The sequence below is a fragment of the Seriola lalandi genome, unplaced genomic scaffold (assembly GCF_002814215.2).
Source record: "Seriola lalandi dorsalis isolate HSWRI2012SDOR001 ecotype SW California unplaced genomic scaffold, Sedor1 jcf7180002054553, whole genome shotgun sequence".
Taxonomy (NCBI): domain Eukaryota; kingdom Metazoa; phylum Chordata; class Actinopteri; order Carangiformes; family Carangidae; genus Seriola; species Seriola lalandi.
In genome coordinates this window covers 309,815-330,805 of record NW_019525106.1, presented here as the reverse complement: position 1 = coordinate 330,805, position 20,991 = coordinate 309,815, and the positions used below count along the sequence as shown (strand labels likewise).

The 20,991-nt window shown below is 41.6% G+C and overlaps 1 protein-coding gene across 3 annotated transcripts in view; it reads left to right on the top strand.

Moving 5' to 3' along the window:
* Window positions 1-20,991, top strand: part of srgap1a (SLIT-ROBO Rho GTPase activating protein 1a) — a 79,136-nt gene that overhangs the window by 41,464 nt on the left and 16,681 nt on the right. For 2 of the 3 annotated variants that reach the window (XM_023415490.2, XM_087176402.1), the window contains exons 4-15: window positions 907-969; window positions 4,072-4,251; window positions 4,953-5,081; window positions 6,874-7,095; window positions 7,706-7,807; window positions 12,286-12,483; window positions 13,022-13,106; window positions 14,171-14,198; window positions 15,732-15,837; window positions 18,012-18,072; window positions 18,863-18,940; window positions 19,091-19,225. In XM_023415490.2, the coding sequence (XP_023271258.1) occupies window positions 907-969; window positions 4,072-4,251; window positions 4,953-5,081; window positions 6,874-7,095; window positions 7,706-7,807; window positions 12,286-12,483; window positions 13,022-13,106; window positions 14,171-14,198; window positions 15,732-15,837; window positions 18,012-18,072; window positions 18,863-18,940; window positions 19,091-19,225 (1,387 nt within the window). Of the gene's footprint in view, window positions 1-906; window positions 970-4,071; window positions 4,252-4,952; window positions 5,082-6,873; window positions 7,096-7,705; window positions 7,808-12,285; window positions 12,484-13,021; window positions 13,107-14,170; window positions 14,199-15,731; window positions 15,838-16,544; window positions 16,579-18,011; window positions 18,073-18,862; window positions 18,941-19,090; window positions 19,226-20,991 lie in introns of all 3 variants that reach the window. The other variant, XM_023415491.2, reaches the window with a different exon arrangement.

The window sequence follows — 20,991 nt, the reverse complement described above, 5'->3', positions numbered from 1 at the left end:
TGTAAAATTAACTTTAGTTTATTTTTCATTTTCATGGCCCTTTTTAAAAATCTACAGTGCACTCCACTTTTGATCTGAATTAAATCACTACTCTGTCCTACTCCACTAGGTAGTTCGATGCCCTCTCAGAACCCTCTCTCAACCTTTTGCCATGAGCGGCTCCCAGAATGAGATCTGTCTGAGGATAATTAGGTTACAGAAAGACCTGGAGTACAGGCCAACACCGTAACATCATCCAGGTAGCAGCACACAGTATCAACTGCAGTGGAGAGATCAAAAAATTGACATGACTCATAATCTCATAAAAATACAGTATATGAGTCAGTGTGAAAGAAATATGGGAGCTTCACAGTTAAATTAATAGTGAAAGCCTCACTAAATCCATCACGGCATCAGTGTTAAACTGTATCCCGCAACCGTGAGATGCATTAATGTGGGCGTGTGTGTGATAGTATTACTGAGTCAGCCTTGTGGCACGGCTGATTGAGTTAACATATTTGGGAAAAATCTTTCACATTCAGCCATAGAAGCCGGATAATGTGTTAAGCATGTGGACAGTGAAACTCGAGCTGCGTTTGATGATTTGAGTGGAAAAGCCGTCGTGACGCTGATACCACTCTCACACAGAAACCATGTATTTGACACAGGATGATAAATGCACTGTTCTGTTTTGTGCTTGTACCATTCGAACCAGAGTGCGCTCATGGCGTCTTGTCACTGTCCACGTTCATATGAAACCTAATGCACAGTAAACAGTGTGCATTTGTTAAAAGTGGTTACTGCAATGTTTATAATGGAGCTTAAACATGGCAGACAGCACTGTAATCTTTATGCATATTTCATTGCATCAAATTGGTGATTTACTGTATAGATCTAATTGTTTTTCCTTCTGTGTTTGTTTTTCAGAGCAAGGAAATTGCGTTTCAACTCCAGGAAGACTTAATGAAGGTCCTAAATGAGCTATACACAGTAAGTAGTAATGATGACTCCCCCTTATTTCTTTTCCTTTTTTTTTTTTTTTTTTTACTGATGCACTTAGGTACATTAGTCTTAACTGTGGTTGATACTGGTTTACAGCACTAAGCTAACAAACTACTGTTTGTAACAACTTGGCATCTTTAACCCTGTAGCTCAGAGATGTCTGAGTTATATTAACAACTCAACCTAAATTGATTGCTCAAACTGTCAGAAATGTCTTATTTCTTTTACATTACAAAAGAATGAAACATAATCCTGTTTACCCTCATGAATTGAATATTCAAAGTGTGAACTATCAGCTTTATTTTTGCTTGAATCATGTGCATTTTCTCTGTTTTTAATGGCTCTTATCAGCTGTGTTTTCTTCCTCTTCAAAACAAACTCTTACAAAGCCACACCAGGGGGTTGGAGCCAAATGGCAACAACTTTGCTGTACATATTTTCTTAAGATTATTTTTTTGGCATTGCCCTTATTTGATTGTTGACACTAGACACAGACAGAACATGTGGGGAGGGAGTGCATAAGATTACATGTACTTAAGGTTTCCCAGTTGGAATCTAACTGCAGACTTTGATCAGGATACATATGCCTTAGACCACTCACTCACAGGGATGCCTGTTGTATATATTTTTTAGAAACACTGAATGTAAATGTAGCCATGGCTGCAGACCTTTGAACCCAGAGGTTTGATTTTCTCAAGGCCTAAGTAACATTTCACCAGACCATCAAACTTCTGCATCCAACAAGCTGCACATCTGCAGTCCAGTTTCTATGAAGGCCATTTCTTGTAGCTTTGATCTTTGTGGAGCAAGGTGCTTAAATGAATCAATAGCTAAGTCCACTGCCTTAATTGCCAGAACCAGCCCTGCTTAGCCTTCCAGCTTAGTTCACAGATGTTGTTAGACAGTTACAGGCAGTGTGTTTTTGTCATGTCATTCCTCACTAACATTCAGTATCATTGTGTTAGCCTCCTCATTGATTGTCATGGTGACCTGGGATGTACACAGATGGTGATACAAGCCAAGGCAGTTGTCGTTTGTTCCCATGAGATGGAGTGAAAAGCTATTCAGTTTACTTCTAGAGTCTCCTGTTACTCACTGTAGAGGACTACAGTGGTTACACTTCCAGTGGATGGCTGTGCTGCTCCAAACACAACAACGTGTTACTCCAAACTCAATGTGTGTCACACTCACCACAATCCACACTCCAGATTTGACCTGGTTTAGCCCCTGTGGGAGGACACATGCGCGCACACACACGAACACACACACATATATATATTCGCACACACTGTGCAGCTATTGCATCAGGCAGCCACAGTCCTGATGTTGGCCTCTGCCAATGAAATAACAGGTCTGCTCCATCTCTAAATATGTCCCTCTAAAAGAAGCACCAAAGTAAACACACCAGCGGCAGACTCCAGACCAGTAAGTGAGGAGTGCAGGGCCCAAGGTCAGTCACCCATCTCTAAACTGGTTCCAGTTAGGGCAAACCCCACCAAAGGGAAAGGGCTCCAGACAAATCAGGCCTCTCTCTGTTGTTCCACTTGTACATAAATAACTCAGTCTGGGTTAAAGATGTTTAGATTTTCAGATGGGTCAGTCTCTATTTTTGCTGAAATTGAGGTTTTGTGTTGACAAGTGTGTTGCATACACAGGTTGTGGAGCTGTAATTTGCTGGAGTTGGTTCATTCCAGGTTAAACCACTGGTGCTCTATGCTGCTGCTTTTGCATTTGAATGAATTTTCTGTACAGTAAATTAGGTCATCTGCCATGAATAAAGACTCATTTAGATTTACAAAAAGACCAAATTTATAATTTATACAAAAGTTTGATTAAATGCAAATATGATGAGAGATTCACACAACTTTTTCTAACAATTTAATGCCATAAAAGCAAAGATTTTTAAACAAGCATGCAAAGAAAAACTGTGTAGGTCGGTGAGTTCTCTTATCTATGACTCCATGTTAGCGTCATTGACTTGCCTTCATATTTCCCACAGCCAGTGATTCATCTGCCCTGTCCTCAGAGCCCTCAGATGCCTGTTTGTCCTCCATTCTTCTGACAACATAGACTCTGAACCAGTCTCAATAAGATGTTAATAATCTCTTAGCCTCTCTCTGCCCTTGAAGAACTCATTGTTTGTGTTTGTGGTTTACCTGCTACTTAACAATTGAGTCACTGCTTAATGGATCCAGTGAGTGCGCATGAGTAATACTCACACTCCAACCTCTTCTTACAGCGATGACTCAGCCCTTAGGAAGTAGTGCTAATCAACAGGTCACTATCAAGGTCATGCATTTTCCTTGTACTAAATTGCCCCAGTGCAATGACTGGAAGGGGAGAAGGGTTCAACTTACTTTCCATTATAGGCTTCAGAAAAAAAATTATTACTATTTAATTCCTGCCTATGCTGCATGTTAAACAGAAATAAATATCAAATGTTAGCCCTCATTTCCCAGAAGTTTTTCACGTGGCATGGATCCATTATGGCTATATTTACTCTCAAAAAAAAAAGAAGAAGAAGCCGAACTTTAATGCCATCTGAATAAAATGTCTTAACACTGTCTTTATGTTGTTAAGCTCATTTAATTGTATTCACTTAAAAGACAAGAGCCGAATTGTCAATCAAGCCCTAAAAAGGAGCAGTCAGCTTCCCTCTTAATAACCTCAGTTCGGAACCGAGGGCAGACAGATCTACTTCCTGAGTCTATTCAGCAGAATGTTAGATTTAGCTGCAGTGACTTGTGGTTGTTGCGGTCGCATGAGTGCCTCATATAAAAAGGCTGTAGAGAATCTGTCCTTGGTTTGTGGTTTAGAGAGAGACTAACAGCCTGCTATGAGATGAGTGGAATCGATTTGTGATGAATGAGCGGGTCAAAGGATGGGAAGCCGTAGTTGTGGCTTTACAAAGGTCAGTCTCGACTGTGAAGATGGATTATTCTGACCTTTGACCTCACGGGAACTCACCTAAGACTCAACATTTCTTAACTAAGGCTATGCAGTTTAAGGGTGTTGCCCTTTGCCAGTCCTGTAAATGAAATAATGAATAACAGGGCTTTTCAGCTTATTGTCGCTTCTGTGCGTCTCCAGGTGATGAAGACCTACCACATGTACCACTCAGAGAGCATCAGCGCCGAGAGCAAGCTGAAGGAGGCCGAGAAGCAAGAGGAGAAGCAGATCGGCAGGGGTGATCCTGTCTTCAGCATCCGAATGGAGGACAAGTGCCCGAGGCGAAGCTCCGTGAAGAAGATTGAGAAGATGAAAGAAAAGGTACTCTACTGATAACTCTACTGTTTTAATATACTTTGTGACAGTTGTATTTAGACTTAAATTGATTTAGTAGTTACACCATCCTCTTTACCAATGTTTAGGATTATAAGCACTCTGACCTGAGTAAAGAAAACTCACATGAAGCCTCGTAGCAACCAAACGATCGGCCTCTGTATGCTTTGAACAGGCCTGTTTTCAGTTAAATCTCTGTGACAAACGATTTAAGTCAGGCGAAATGGAATTTTTTTTTTTTTTTTTTTTTACATGACTCTTCCTGGAATGCATTTGGGAAGTGTTAAAGTCAGGATGAATTGGAAGTGTGTGAGTCAGGGCCCATTGGTCAGTGGATGGTGACTAACTAACAGTCTGGTAGAGGAGGAAGTGTCGGATAAAGACAGATGGCTTGGACTGAGGTATCCTAGTTGTGAAGTGAAGGACACAGGCTGTTTTTAGTGAAGGCTTTTCTTTTTCTGTTCTTGTTCCTTTTTTTTTCCTATTTATAACAGAATTGAAGTTATTTCTCCTCTAATGTGTATTGAAGCTGTTTTGCCAGGAACGCAGCGTTGTGACGTGCAGTGTGTGCACAGACATAAAAGCACAATCACTTGTCAAAAAGGCAATTCTCAGCTCATTAAATTCATCCTCTATCGCTCGCTCTGTTGTTGCCTTCTTCTTATTCTTGCCTCTAATTCTCTCATCAGCGTCAAGCCAAGTACTCTGAGAATAAGCTGAAGTCGATCAAAGCGCGGAACGAGTACCTGCTGACACTGGAAGCGACAAACTCCTCCGTGTTCAAATACTACATCCACGACCTGTCGGACTTAATTGATGTAAGTATGAAACCACATGCTTCTGTTAGCCCTGTTCTCAGATGACTTCATCTTCAGAACAGGCTTGTTTGTCTCCAGCGAGACTGGGAAAAGTTTTTGCTGAAGATGGTCGTACATGAACTGAACATCCCCTCTGCAGTCATCCTTCTATGGACTTATTTTTTTCTTCTTCACCTGAGGTAGACCCATTACTAATCAGAGGTGTTTTCATTGACCTTTAGATTTAAAATCATAAACAGAGGAGAAACTGATGACTTTAGCAGCTGGGCTGGATGTTAGGACACCAGACTGGGGGATGGAAATTACAGTGCAGGAAAGAATTAAAAAGTATCCTCTTCTTCTTCCCTTCTCGTATCATTATTGAAATCCCAGATATTATATTCACTTATACTGTGTTTGTCTGACATCGTGTTACTGTTTTGAAATCTCACCACATCTCTCAAACCGTCTGAGTGGGAGTGGCTCTGACCCTGAAACCTACTTTTTTTGTTGTCATTTATAGCTGTGGGTCATCACTCCATTCACTGCAACACTCACATCTTTCAACTCTGACTTTTGCCACCTTACCTATAAACATGACTTATTTATAGTATGGCTCACCTGGGTTGGTGTTATTTTGATGGAGAAATACTTAATGCACCATTTTCGGTGGTGTTTCTAAGGAAACGGGACGAGGTTGGGTTTTTAGCAAGCGTTTGGGGGTTTTATATTCCAGACAGGACTGAAGGAGAAGAGAAATGCAAGTTCTTTTCAGCAGCATGCTGTGCGCTGAAATTACCCTCTTCCCGCTTTGCTCACACGCCTTCACATCTCATCAGGGTGTGTGTGTGTGTGTGTGTGAGAGAAAAGAGAGACTGTGTTCTGATGCACCCTGCATGAGCTGTATGTGCAGCCTCACACCCATTAGGTTATTGATGAAGGAGACTTTTCAGAGTTGAAAACAAAGTGTACAAGCTGGCTGGTAGTAGTACCTTGTTTGCCTGTTACTCAGGCCATGTCGGATTTCTGTGTGTAACTGTGTGTGAGTGTGTGTTTTGTCTGTATTTGTGGGTGCCTGGGGCGTGTGTCTTCCCAAGAGAGACCTTGGCCAAGGTTCTACTTATTAAAAATCAGCATTAGATCCTGGAGGTAACATTCAGGTTGTGCAACATAGAGGCAGCACAAGAAATGTCTCTTATTAAAAGGTTAATCTGTAACTTTTCACCATACACCAGCAAATAACAGGTATTTAGTTTTTGGATCGATCATATGAAATCATTGGCCTGTTTTCTGCTGTGCTTATAAACATTACTACAATTCTGTTTTTCTTTCTCATGTGATAGTAACTTTTTAATTTCTGGGTTTTGGTTGATCGGACCAAACAAGCTGTCAACATGGGCTATAGGAAATTGTTATTAGCATTTTTCAAATGACTAATCAAACAGTACCTGGTAGTTGCAGCTCTAGTCTAATGTTAGTTTGTCTATTATAAGACCTGTGGGATAATTTGTGCTCCTGTCAGGGCAGGTTCCTATCCAATGTTTTTAATTTTGATAGTACGGCAAAGCTTTTGTTTAGATGTAGATCACAGTTTCTGCCTTTAGGCGTTGTGAAACTATGACATGAGACGGGTTGAAAACTGTCTTTGCTTTTCATACCTGTTGTTAGAGAATCCTGGGTGTTGGATTCTTGGAAAAGATTTCAGATTTCAGGTTTACTTTTTTATAAATTCATTATATTATAGCCACTCATTTTACCAATTATCTGTCATCTGTAAATTCTATCTGACGTTGATCCTCTTCTTTCCATCTAGTGCTGTGATTTGGGATACCATGCCAGTCTGAATCGAGCCCTACGCACCTACCTGTCAGCTGAGTACAACCTCGAGACATCACGCCACGAGGGTCTTGACATCATTGAAAATGCCGTGGACAGTCTGGATCCGCGAAGTGACCGGCAGAGGTTCATGGAGATGTACCCCACGGCCTTCTGCCCACCGGCAAAATTTGAGTTCCAGTCTCACATGGGAGACGAGGTACGTAGTTTGGTCAACAATAGTAGTTGTGATGATGATAATATCTTGTAACTTATTTTTTAACTGGTTTAGAATGAAATTAGTTGATTTTTAAATTGCAGTGCCACTGAAAATTGCTTTAGATCTAAATCATATCATCGTGTTGCATTACAAATACACAGAACAACATATAAGTGAATTTGGAGTAGATCAGAAAAGTCGCAGACTTAATGAGGTGTGATTCTCAGTGGCTTAAGTGCAGTGTTTAACTGTCAGATTAGGTTTTATGGGGCAATAAAATTGACAAATCGTGTGATATTCCTCCCCCTGCAGCCATATAGCTCAGCATGTGCTAAGAGTTTTACTATTTGGCTGGCAGTACCAGCGCTGATATCATGTCTGTTTGCTAGCTGCTGTTGTGTGGCTGTCTGAGTTCGGTTGGCAGAAGTCACTGTGGTTTGCTCTGCAATTGAAGAAGAATTTAGATGCCTGGTTGTGTCCTGTTTAAACCAGAGGTCATGTGACCTAGTTCCTTCAGAAGGTTGAAGTTTCAGGTTCCTGATCATTGACAGTTTATTTTCTCTCTTTTTTTTTTTTTTTTTTTTTTTTTTTTTTTTTTTTTTTATTCCAGGTGTGTCAGATCTCAGTGCAGCCTCCGGTGAATGGAGAGCTCATCCTGAGGTTCCAGCAGCTGCAGTCTCGCCTTGCTACTCTGAAGATCGAAAACGAAGAGGTAGGATAATGCAAAAACAAATTCAACTCACCGTACAGGTTCTTGTGAACAGGGAGTGTGGGTGGTAGTTGTATCAATGTTGTCAAAACTATTATCTGCTCCTCCATTTATGTTGTCTGCCAGAGATTGCATTATGCTGCTATTTGTTGGATGCAAGATGCTCACAGTTGAGTATTAAAGCTACTGAGGAAAGTTAACTTTAGCCAGAAGTCGTCCAAGGTGAGACAGAAAAGTTGCTGATGATCTCTGCAGTGTCAAAGTTTTTTTTTTTTTTTTTGCCTATACTCACCACACACATACACACTCTGTATTTTGCTCTTTGTCATGCCCTGCAGGTAGCCATCAAACCCGCTCTGTGAAGCTGTCATTTTGCTCCCACTGGTAGAATTCACTGTCTTGCTTTTATTTGTAGAAAACCTGTCCTGCGCTGCTCTGTTTTGACATTGGAGGTGCATCTCTGCTTCCAGGCTGTATTGTTTTAATGTTTGTGCAGCATGCTTGAGTAACTTTTTTTATATAGAAAAGAAAGGCCAATAGGGAAGAAAGGCCATGCCTGCTGCTGATTCACAGAGTGCAATCACGTCCATCAGGCTGGCTTTTGTCTCACGTCTGACCTGCTTCCTCTCTATAAGCTCTCCCTGCCACCTGTCTTCATACTCTCTGTCTCTGGCTCCCTCCATATCGGTGCTCTTTCTTTCTTTTATTCACCTACATAGTGACTCAGGAGCATGTCACTCAACTTTCCTCTACATCCACTGCAACTTCAGATTCCTTTTGATCACATCATTGAATCTTGTGAAATTGACTGAGAATGCATCCACAGGAACGGACGATGATGGATAGGATAGCAGTTTTTCTTTTTTAGTTCATTCAATGCGCTAATACAGATACAATTGTGGTAACTGATTAATTATTAAAGTTGTTTTACATTCCATAAAATGCTATGTATACAGACCAGTCTGGGTCCTGCTGGTGTCATCACAAATTGACACTGCCTGCAGTATTAAAGGTATTTCTGCAACTGGGCACATACAAATACACCTGTGTGTATATGTGTGTGTGTGTGTGTGTGTGTGTTTGAGAGTATGATGACAAGCCCTGGATGCTCCATGTCCTTGTTCGCCTCCGTCTCTGAAGCGGATGTCCTGGTGGGTCAGAATTGGAGGGCACTGCTGCCTTGTGTTAGGATCACCAGATGGCCTCTCTTCCCGGGCACAGCGTGCCAGATACATCCTTGAAAATGAACTTTCAAAGCATTGTAATGATTTACAATCACAACTGTCAAATGTACAACAGAGAAAAAAAGAGTCTGTCTTTATCCGGCCAGGAAAAGCTGCAGGGCAGAGCTTAATAGAAATACAGCTGTTTCCTCAAACCTCTTTGACTCCTGTGAAATGGTGAAAGAAAATATTGCTAAATAATTTACTCTGCATCAGTGGTGAGTGGGTTGCAACGTGGGGAGACTCTTACTAAGTTGTTTGGATTAACATAGCCCTGTTGGTTGCCTCTGCAGCAGAAATTACAACTGAATCTTTTTCATTAGAAAAGTCTTAACACTGAGGACGTCGTTAATTTCAGCTCCTCAGTCAGTCAGCCTGGTTCATCTCTTTTTCACATTTAATAATCTGGCCATTTAAAGCCAGAGCTCAAACAGAGCGATTTTCCTCGCCTGTTGTCCTTGTCCTCTCACCAGACGAACATGCACACTTAACGGTTGTTCTCAAGACATTTCACACTAAACTCTGGCAATCTAATGCAATCTCCTTCACAGGGAGTGTTTGTTATTTCCTTGGATAAATCTCGGAGGCACATCAAAGCCTGTGTGTGTGTGTGTGTGTGTGTGTGTGCGGTGTGTGTGTGTGTACGTCTCTGTGTGTGTGCTTATAGCAGGATGATCAGAAGATTACACACTTACTACAGGGTCTGTTGAAAGCTAAGGACGGCAGTTGAGATATGTTGAGATAACTATCGGCGATGTTGTACTGCTGCCCGGCGGAATAACATTGATTTATAAGTGTGACGAGTGGAATTATTTTGGATTTTGATAGAACAAATCCTATTTTCAGTCTGCTGAATGACAGCTGTAAGTAAGCCACACTTGGCTGACTGAGCTCCTCGTGTTGATGCACTGTCTACATAGGACCCTAAAACACACCTGAGTCGTGGTTCTTTGTTAAAAATAAACAAATTTAACTCAATCCCAGAGACTTTCTTCAGGTCTGTCGTGCAACTGCAGGGACTAATGGGCATATCCACCAGGTCTCTCTAAAAGCCCTGTTGTAATTGAGCCCAGCAGTGAACACTGGTAACTATTGGTCTGCTGAATAATGGATAAACTCAACAGCTTTTTCACTGGAAGCGATTCTCTCGCGTGCATGGGTCCTGTCTTCATGATGACAGCTGGGCCTCTCGCCTCCACAGGGGCCACCTGGAATAAGGCTGCCTGGTACCCGGGGAGAGGGAGCCCAAACACATTCAAAGCTTGATACTAATAACTGTATGTCTCAGTGATTTACCCATTTTAGAGATCTGCTGTGGAAGAAGCTACAGAACAAATGTGTAAAGTGATGGTGTAAGAGTTCAGGAACTTTTCTGTCTATTAAAACCAGTAGGTTTTTTTCCATTCTTGTACACTTAATGATAATCCCTGAATGTTGTCACAAGACAGGATGATATTTCTGTAAAGTTTCATGATTTGCAGAATCCCATTTTTTTTTCTACACTGTCATTAGCAATGTTCAAACCTGCACTGTGTTTTTACTGCGTAGGATGAATGACACTGTAACTATGTCCACATTGTGTCCCCACCAAACACGTGTGTCAGCGCTGTAATCCATCACAGCAACACATGAAAGAGGAGAAATCCACCTTGGTTTCAGGCGGGGTTTGTTCTTTCTTGAAGGCCAAATGAGTCACAGGTCATGCATTTTAAACAAACAAGCTATAATCCACTGTCGTCTCTGTGTGTGTAACAGTTACACCAGACATCCACCATGTTTTTTCATTAGCACTGAGGTCAGACTCACTTAATACTGGAGTCACTACTTTTGAGCCGGGGTCCTCCTCACCATTAAGAATAATTAGGAGGAATTCCAGCTGCGTCTGACTCAGGACCCCATTGACCCGTGAGGCTCCCACCTTTTTAAAAGCACACACAATCGAGCTGCAATGCAACAGCACCTCTCACCCCACCCCCAAGACAGATTCTTTTGAATGCAGGGGAGCGTTTTGGTGGGTTTTTGCTGGGAGATGGTTGTCTGTGTTTTCTGCATCAGCTGGGCCTCTTTCCCTCGGCAGATTTTTCACATCAGTGATTCATGCTCACACTTGACAGTCGCTAAGCTCTTCCTCCTTGTCTGTTTGTCCCCTCTATCTTTTGTCATTGTCTCTATTCCCATTTCTCCTAATGCTGCAAATGCCCTTCGCTGATATGTCCCTATATTGATATTATTTTAGTAAACTGGGGAGTTATTGAATTAATTTGAAGGATTAAACATCAGGCAGAATATTGACCACTGACTGCTCCCTGATTATAACCAGTTTAAGTAATGTCCTCATTCAACATCACCGGTCATATGTGCAATTATAGCAAATAAAAGTAATTTGTGATCCTTAAAATTTAGTCTTTTCAGCTGTCTCTTTCGTTATTATCACCATTAGAGAAGTATTAGGTGTAATTACTTTTTTTGTCTAAAAGTTAAGACTTCATTGTCCTAACATGACAATTTTTTCTCAACATATTATGATGTAATTAATGAAATATTACTTACTTACTTATTGCTTGCTACTATTATTCTTTATCAAATTACAACTTTTTCTTTTTAACATCAGATTTTTTTTATGTACCCAACATTGGATGTAACACTCCATTGTACCATCACCTCTGTATTCTGATCAATCAATCAGTATTTAATCAGTTTGTATTTGGTTTGGTCTCTTTTACTTTTATGGAGCTGTTACAGACTCGTTTGCCCTCTCATTTGTTTGTCACAGACTCTGTCATCTTGTGTCATCATATAGCAGACTGGGTCATGTCCTGCAGCACTCGCACTGGCTGAACATGTTTCTCACTAAGTGGCGGGCCATGCTCAGCCAAGTCCTGACATTTATAAGATCCAAGAGAAGCACTCCTGTTGACAAGGAAGAGGCGGTTATGGAAATGAACTTAAAAGCCTGCGACTGTATGTGCCATCTCCAGCCGACACCGTTCACCTCTGGTCCCTCTGAGTGCGTGCAGATGGATTGCTTTGGCTCAGAGTCGTGTTCAGGGGCTGGTGGATTTTTGCGTCTTGTCAGAAAACACCAGAATTTTTCAGAGTGTCATGGGATGGAGAGAGAGGTTTTAAGGGAATGTGATGATAGAAGCTGCTAAATATGCTGTGATGGTAACATTGTGAGATGACATTTAGCTTTTAAACAGGCGACTCTTTGCTCTGACAGACTCTTCTTCATCTTCGCCCTTTCCTTTGTCTACCAAGATCAAAAAGACATCAGAGGCCACCCTGACCACCATCCAGGACATGGTGACCATTGAAGACTATGACGTGTCCGAGTGTTTCCACCACAGCCGGTCCACCGAGTCGGTCAAGTCCACGGTGTCTGAGACGTACCTCAGCAAACCTAGCATTGCTAAGAGGAGGGCCAACCAGCAGGAGACGGAGCAGTTCTACTTCATGGTGAGTGGAGATGTGGTTTAAAAGGAGAAAATCCTGAAGGTCCAAAGGTAAAAGACAGCAGAGATGTCTTTTTAATTCTCTACAAAAATAGAAAGAAATCTCTTATCGTTTGCCTTCTAAACTTAGATGTTTTAAAAGCAGTGAAAATGCCAGTTTTCTCTGTTTTAATAGTTTCTAAAAAAAAAAAAAAAGAAAAATCTCTAAAGATGAATCTGAGAATATGAATTTAAAGCTTTTATCTGGACTTTAATGTGCTTAATCTGGGCATGTAAATTGGACTCTGAATCTCATGCACCAAGCCCCTTTGAAATCTCTCATCAGCTGACAGAGTGGGGTAACTCTCCCAAAATATTTCCATCTTGTAAGGCTAACCGCTATCCTGTTCCAGTCTGAAGATGGACATGCTCTGATAAAGGCTTTAAAAAGACTCTCAGCGTGTCCTTTGCCCTTGGCTGCTTTATCGTAGATTGCTGTCTTAAGAGCGGGCGCTCCGGCTGGCACTCAGGGCCACCGTGTAATTACTCTCAATTCTCCACAGAAATTCCGGGAGTTTCTGGAGGGCAGTAATCTCATCTCCAAACTGCAGGCCAAACACGACTTGCTGAAGAGGACACTCGGCGAAGGTACAGTCACGATCCCTTTACCTACCCGCCTCTTAGAGCTGCCACTGTTCTCGTCTCGAGTACTTGCACTTGATTCCTACCTCTGAATGTCAAATTCACTTCCACCAGTCCTCCGTCAGCAAAAATGAGGACATTGTAAACCCTAATCAGTGTCCAAACAGCCAACACAAATAAATTAGTTACTTTTTATTTTCTCCATTTCAGCCCCTTTCTGTGGCAAATTTCCCATTATTTGCCTGCTTTTTCCTCTAGTCAAAGCTCCTAGATGGTAATCTGGGTTTTAGCACAGGCAAGCCAGAGCTGAGGGGGATTGTGAACTTGTATTATCCGTCTTAGTGACTGATTTACCCCCCCCCAACTTAATAGACTGCCATGTATTAGAGGGGTGGTGGCCATTATGACGGTCTTTTCTTGTTCTACACTGGTGGGATCTCCTTGAGGCATCAGCTAATCTACCGTCAACCCAAAGAGTATCTGTCAGTCATTGTTCTAACCAGCAGTCCTGGTGGTCTCCGTCAAACTGTCCGCGTAATGAGTAATGGAGCCGTGTGCTAATGAGGAAGAGAAAACTCTCCTGCTTCTCCCACATGCTCCTTAATCATATTGTTGTCAATGAGCTGAGGCAGTGTGAGTCACACAGACACACAGGCAGGTCAGTTCCTGTTCATCGGAACAGATGGCTCCGCAAACGAAAATATTCCTGTTCTCCAAAACCATTTGGAAGCTATTCTGTGCTCAGTCTTCCTTTGCTTGTCCAAACTTGTAGCTCTGTGAATTACTATAATGATTAGTGTGTCTGTGTGCCTGCGTCAGTTGTAAACTGTACAACCATGTGCCTGGTAGATGTTTGTTTGTACTGTAACTGTAATGAAGCTTAAGTGTTGCCCCTGTATTGGTGTTGTTGGTACTGCTCAAGAGGCCAGCGGTTGTGGACAGATGGCAACCTCCAAACGCTTCACTAGGCGTATGCACAATGCACCGCAGGGACCTCAGAGACAGGTCCTGGCATGTCAACACATTTAACTTCCCCTCACATCTCCTCTCTTTTCTCTCTGAACCCGCAGGCCACAGAGCTGACTACATGACCACAAGGTAAAGCACACACTCTCACAGACACACACTTCAGGACCTGTGCATATTTAAGATACACATCCAGTCCACGTTTCTTTCATCAGTCACAGGAACTCTTGTTGCAGCTCATCAACGCGAGGACACTTCGCCTCAGGACGTTCTCATGTGAAGTCCTCTGTGACCATAAACGCAGAGGAGACTGTAGTCGGACTCAGAAAACAAAACCCCTGGAGAGCACTGAGCAGATGTTCTGCTCTCCATGTTTTTAAGCCCAGTTTGGTATCGTGTGGCGTGGGGTAGTGTACTTCACAGTCCCAGCAGCACTGCCTGTCAGGCCATTAAAGATAATCAGAGTCTGTAAAGTGGAGAATGTTTAACCTAACAAACTAATCAGAAGGCGAGAGAGGAGAGGAGAAAGAATTTGCATAAAATTTACATATTTTAGATTCAGGTTTAAAGTGCAACAAAAGAGGAATGAATGGGGACAGATGGGTCAGTTGAATTTTTGCATCTTTGAAAACACATCCTCATTCATTTTCAAGCGTGGAATTAACTTATTAAATTTACCTACATTACTGTAATTATAATAATGCTTTTTTTACATTTTTAGTCGCTAATTTTAGCCGTATAGAAGCTTTATATTTCAATTACATTTGATATTGGTCTGTCAGCGAAGAACAGAAAAGTAATTTAAGTTTTCTTCATCTGAAATTTATAGTTATATTTATAATCAAAATAATCAAGGTTGAAGTTTTATTTATTTTTTTTTGGATGTTTTGTGAATATTGTCCTTTTACAATTGGGAACAACATCAGACAATTTTATCAGGTATTACAGAAACTCTGAGATGTATCTTCTTTGTACACTTAAAATGGAGTACTTTATACTTTTGAGGAAAAATCTCTTGAGCTGGAATGATTTGTACATTAATTGATTAGTTGATATACAAACAAAATGTCAGTAAAGTAACATTGTTTTTATATTATTAGGAAATCTGCTGAATTCTCACTGGAGTGACGGTGTGCATATTGGCAAAGTTTTATTCATATTGAAAAGACATCATCTTTTGTGTTGGTGTGAACTTCAGGCCTTTCCAGCTGGATAGTTTTATCATTATGATTTAGCAGCAGAAGAGACCAAAGTCCTGGACTCTTTTCAGTTCAGTCCTACAGGTCACGAGAAGCCAAACTGCATTAAGTCTTAAACACATTCACACAAACTAAGAGAGGCAATCTCCCGCAGGGCCTGTCATGAGGTGGATACTGACGCATACGATGCTCCCAGCGGGGTCTGATATTTTACTGGCCTGTGATATCTCATGGAGAAAGAAAAGGCTGGATTATAAAGAAAAGGTTAATTCAGCAGTGTCTGAAAATACTCTCATTCACCTGTCCATCATCTTGAGTCGGAGGATTTTAAAGATTAGTCAGCCTCAACTTCAGCTCAAGTTTTTGAAGGACATAGAGGTTATTGAAGAATATGTTCGCAGAGATAAACCATTCTGAAAGAAGCACTGCATTGTTTACTTATTCTAATGCATTCTTTGTATTCTAGACATCCAAATGGGCCACTCAAAACCCACACTGGCACCCGGCGGGCTAGACCCCGCTCTGTTTTTAATGTTAGGTTATTTAATGGCAATTTGGAGTCGTTTATCAAGGTACTGATTATCAGTCTGCCCGCTTGACATCGCTCCTCCTCCTTTCTATTTTCTGTCTTGCTCTGGCTTTCTGGCCATTTTGGTGGGTTCCCCCAAAGCATCTTAGCTTTGATCTATCTTTAACCAACAAAAAGACAACAACATATTTGTGCTAAGATGGATTCTGGAAACCTTCCTCATGAGTCAGTGAGCTCTCGCAGTCGGCATCTGAGATGTAGGGGTGGCACTGATAGATTTGGAAGGCTGCAGGAGGAGAGGAATGGCAGTTGGAGGGATAAATGTTTTTCTCCGTCAGCTCCCCTGACTCACTGCTGACCTGGCATCACTGAGCTGCTCTGGCAGAGATATTCTCTCCTCCTCTGCCAGAGCGAGAGCAGAGGCCAGTGAAAGCAGCAGAATAAATGGCAGTCAGGGGAGCGGATGCCAGACTGATAAGGCGTGCTGCCTCCTCCTCCTCCAGTCTCTTCACTGCCTCTCACTGGTGGCCGCGTCCAGCCCTACCTGGTCCTGTCCAGTTCTCCCTGTTTTCTTTTGGGTTTGATGCCAGCACAGAGTGGAATGAGGGTGCGCTCTTAGTAAAGGCTTTGGTGGGCAGCTGCTGTGGTCCTAATCTGGGTCTTGCTTTTCTCTCTCTCTCTCTCTCTCTCTCTCTCTCTCTCCCTCTCTCTCCCTCTGTCATCTCTGGCTCTTGCGTCCTTTCTCTGTAGCCGTGGACGACGGAACTCACACGCTCGACATCAGGTAGACACCTTGAAGCATCTTGGGGGGGCCCATGCTGCTTGCCTGCGCTCATTTCCTTTATCTGTCCTGCCTTAACAACATTTTCACCCCATGTTGTGTTTTGTCGTTACCTCATAATCTCATAAATCTGATAAATGATGTGAGTGAACTCAGACAGACTGAATTGAAGAAAATCTGGTCAATCAAGATTCCTTAAAGATTTTGTGGAAAATTGTATATTTAGTTTGAATTGTGTTTGGAAATTCTCAGCATGAACCACTTCCAATATTAAAATTGAGTTTCTCTGGTATTAAGCAGTCAACCCCCAGTCTCACATTTCCAGAGAGATAGAATTACATAATCGTGCTGCAGCCAGACCTGTGCCTCAACCCTCACAGCTCCACACCAACGATAGATAGTCGATTTTGGCATGGTCGCTGCGTTTGGACCCATGCGTATACCCCTGAGGGCTGTAAACAGATCCACTGTATCATTAAAGGCATGTACTGAGTCACTGTCCAGCACTGAGCCACAGGAGCAGCTGGCGCCGAGGCAGAACAAGAGCACAGTGCACGTCTAAGTGCGTGAGAGGAATGTGTTTTCTCTGAAGGAGACGGTGCTGCTCCCTCTCATCTCCCCTCACCTCATCTCATTCTGCACCAAACTCCATATCGAGTGTGTGGCTCTTTAGATAAGCTCTCGTTAATTTAAACACAGGGTGCACTTGATTGCTAGCATAACAAGACAAAGTATATTTAGCAGCACTGGAGGCCAATTGAAATGTGTTGGACAGCATTTATGTGCACGCTTGCTGTTGTAGCTTGTCAGTGATTTTTTTCTATACTTAGTGATATTTCATAATCATTACAGTAAACTGGGCATGAGCAGCCGGTGAAGTCAACTCAGTCTGTCTTAGTCAGCTCTCACAAAATAACCTTCACCTTGTATGTAATCCTCTAAACTTCACTTACACTGTTTGCATGTTTTTATACATCTAACATCACATTGACTACTTGCTGTTAGACCCGACCGATGCATTTGCATATATTCAGAACACACTGGATTATGACAGATATAAATGGCCTTACTGTGTATGTTTGCAGATATGCAAAAAAAAAATTTTATAGCAGTAAACTGCAATAATAAAATTCTTATGTATATGTGTCTTTTTCAGCAGTTTTGTTTGATGCTTTTGTTTATTTATAGTCATTGAATGTATTTAATTACAATTACATTTACTGTTATGTATTTAATGTTAAAAGATAAAAAGAAAGAAAAAATTAATCAAATCTATTATATCTTTTTTTTTTTTAACATTCTCAGTTATTGATATTCACTGTATGTCATTGTCATGAATCCAGAATGGGTCGGGCTCTAGCTCTTGTGCTTGTAACAAAAGGGCAAACTGTACATGATCTGACATTTGGGTGTTTTTGTTTACTCTGCCTTCAAAGGACTCTGGACAAGCTATCCCCCGTGTGGTCGAAAGCTGTATTCGCTACATAAATTTGTATGGTGAGTTGGTTGTTATGGTATAGTGTACAGACATTTTGTCACTTCAGTTAAGTGATCATGAAATTGTGATGTACTGTATATATATTTGATGTGATGAATTCCTCCTATAAACCAACCAACCTGCTTCATTTTGGGGTCCATTTAACTTTGGTGAAAAGTGACACTTGAGTGATTTCCAGGCGTTGATTGTTTGGGGCGTGTCCTTTTTTCTTTTTCTTTTTTTCATGATGGGTTTAAGTTTGTTCCACTTCAGTCAGTCGCAGTCATGGGAAAATGCAGATTCCATCCTGTTTACAGCGGTGCAGCCTTTTCCACCCTGCTTTGCAGACATAATGTACCGTGAGACAGACGGATAGCTCAAGCCTGGCACAAATGATGAGTTAGAATATTGGTTTTAAACCAGATCAGAAATGTCATTCTGAAAGAAAGTAAACTCTAAGCATTGAACATGTGACAGTAGTGAGCTCTAGTGAGCGTTTGCAGGGCCGTGCGCTGCATCTCATCGAGCAGCCAGCTGCAGACGTGCAGAGAGAAATCTAAAAGGAGGAACAGCAGACTAATTATGTTCCTCCTGACCCTTGACCTCTCCCCTTAGTAAGTCCTAATCGCAGCTGAGAGACACTTTAGTAAAGCTTGATTGCGGTCTCCCTGACTCATTAATTATCCTTAATTAGAAAAGTGAAGGGGCTTAAAGAACAGGATGTGCCTTTTAGGTCCAAATGAAGAAGCTTTTCCTCATCTTCTTTCTCTCCATCGTCTTTACCCTCTTTGTTTGTCTGTCTCTGTGCAGGCCTCCAACATCAAGGAATATTCCGTGTATCTGGATCCCAGCTGGAAGTCAATGACATCAAGAATTCGTTTGAGAGAGGTACAAGATAAATGTATAATTATAATTATGTTATGTTGAACCATATTGAGTCAGTAAAGTTGTTGTAGTTGTTAATTAGGTGTATTTCACATTGAGTCATGTTTGTTTTAAATTGTTAATGATGTCCATCATGACCTGTCTGTGCCTTAGGAAACGACCCTCTGACAGACGATGAGAACAATCATGACATCAACTCAGTGGCTGGAGTTCTCAAACTTTACTTCCGTGGTCTGGAGAACCCTCTTTTCCCGAAAGAGAGGTTCAATGATCTGCTCTCCTGCATCAGTAAGAACACACACCTTTTTTTGCTCTTCTTTGTTTTCTTTGTTTGTCTTGATTATGACATAATAATAAAGTGTTTCTGTTAAAATCTTTAGCTTAAATCATTCAATGAATTTTTCTTCAGTGTTATATCTGTTCCTCTCACTCACATGGAATGTGGATCCTCACTGTCAAAATAAAACTCATAGCTTGCTTCACTTGTAAAAGTACATTTCCCAAAACTTTGTCTGATGTTTTTTTTTTAAACAAAATTTAAAAATAATCATCCATCAAAATTAAGCTCCTCACACAGCTCTTTCATCAGCAGAATGGCTCCGGCTTCTTGTTTTGACACTCACTTTTGTGTGAACACTGCTCCGTGGTATTACTCTGTGGTATTTGGTTGAGTGCTGAGGGGATATTATCTGTCATAAGTGGCACAAAGCTGGTCATGCTTACAGGATGGTGGTGGAATGTTAAATGTCCACAGAACTGAGCAGCGTTTGAGTCCAGAGCTGAATCCACACTGAAGTCCTCACAAGAATAGTCACATTGTCATGTTACTGGGTCAGTTCACAGATCAGTCAGCTCTTTGTGTGGCTTTTTAAGACATGACATGGGGGTGCTTTTTAGCTCCGTTAAAGAACAATGGAACATGCACAGAAAAGAACGAGAGTCACATGGACACAACGTGTGTGCTGTAATGCCTTCTGCGGCTTTGAGCGTGTTTGTGTGTGTTTTTCTGTTCATGCACACTTTTGTGTGCTTGTGAGTGTGTGAAGTGTGTCTGTTTGTTTCCTGGGTGTACTTTTACACATTTATGCAGGATGAGTGATGGGGATTCCCTGTTTACATTCCCCAGTTTAACATGCCAATGATTGCAGTGCGGGCTGAATGCCCAGCAGGCTCCATATTAAATACCCTCTGCTTATTCCATATGGAGCAGCTCCGACCAGCTCCAAGATCACTTTTCCCTTTAACCACTCTCAGTTGACTGTGTTTTTAATCATCACAGCAGTGTTCTGCAGCTCCTGATCGCTTTTACCTCGAAATTTTCAGCAGGGATGTTTTGCACAGGTGTACTTACACGTGTGTTTGTAGATGATGTATATGTTTTCATTGGAGTAAGTCTTGCTACTGAAGTCCTGAGGAGCTTCCAGAATCCTGGTTAGGTATTCATGAAAAATGAAATACATCACAAGTATCCCAGAAGCTCAAATCCCAGATGGCACAGAGTGGCTGGAGGGTGACAAGACTATTTTTAGCAGCCAGCACAGCCCCAGCTCAGCTAAATAAAAAAGGCTGCCTCAAGTGCCAGAGCAGAACAAATGCGATAGTAGTGAAAGACATCAAGGTTGGCATCCTCAAGCATTTTTGATTAAAAAAAATAAAAAAATATGAGAAAGAGGTAGAATGTTTTGCCTCTGTATAAAGTTATGACCTGATCCTGTGATGAAGTTTGTTGCGAAGAACTTACTCTCTTGTAGACAATCAGTTCTGAGTTCTGCAAGGCAGGAAAAACAAGTGGAAAAACTGAAAAAGAAAAGAGATTTGGACAAAACAAAGCAGGAAAAACGATGTGTCGTCCTTGTTGTCAGATGCTAACAGAGAATGCTAACTTCCTTCTCCTCTTTCTCTTCCTCTGTGGTGTCAGCAGAAGAACACAGGCTGAAGTGAAGGCCACTGCCACAGAGTTAATACATTTCCTGTGGCCTCCTCCACACAAACTGCTCAAACAGAGACACACACACACTTATCACTGCTCTTTGCTGGTCCCCCAGAGACACAGT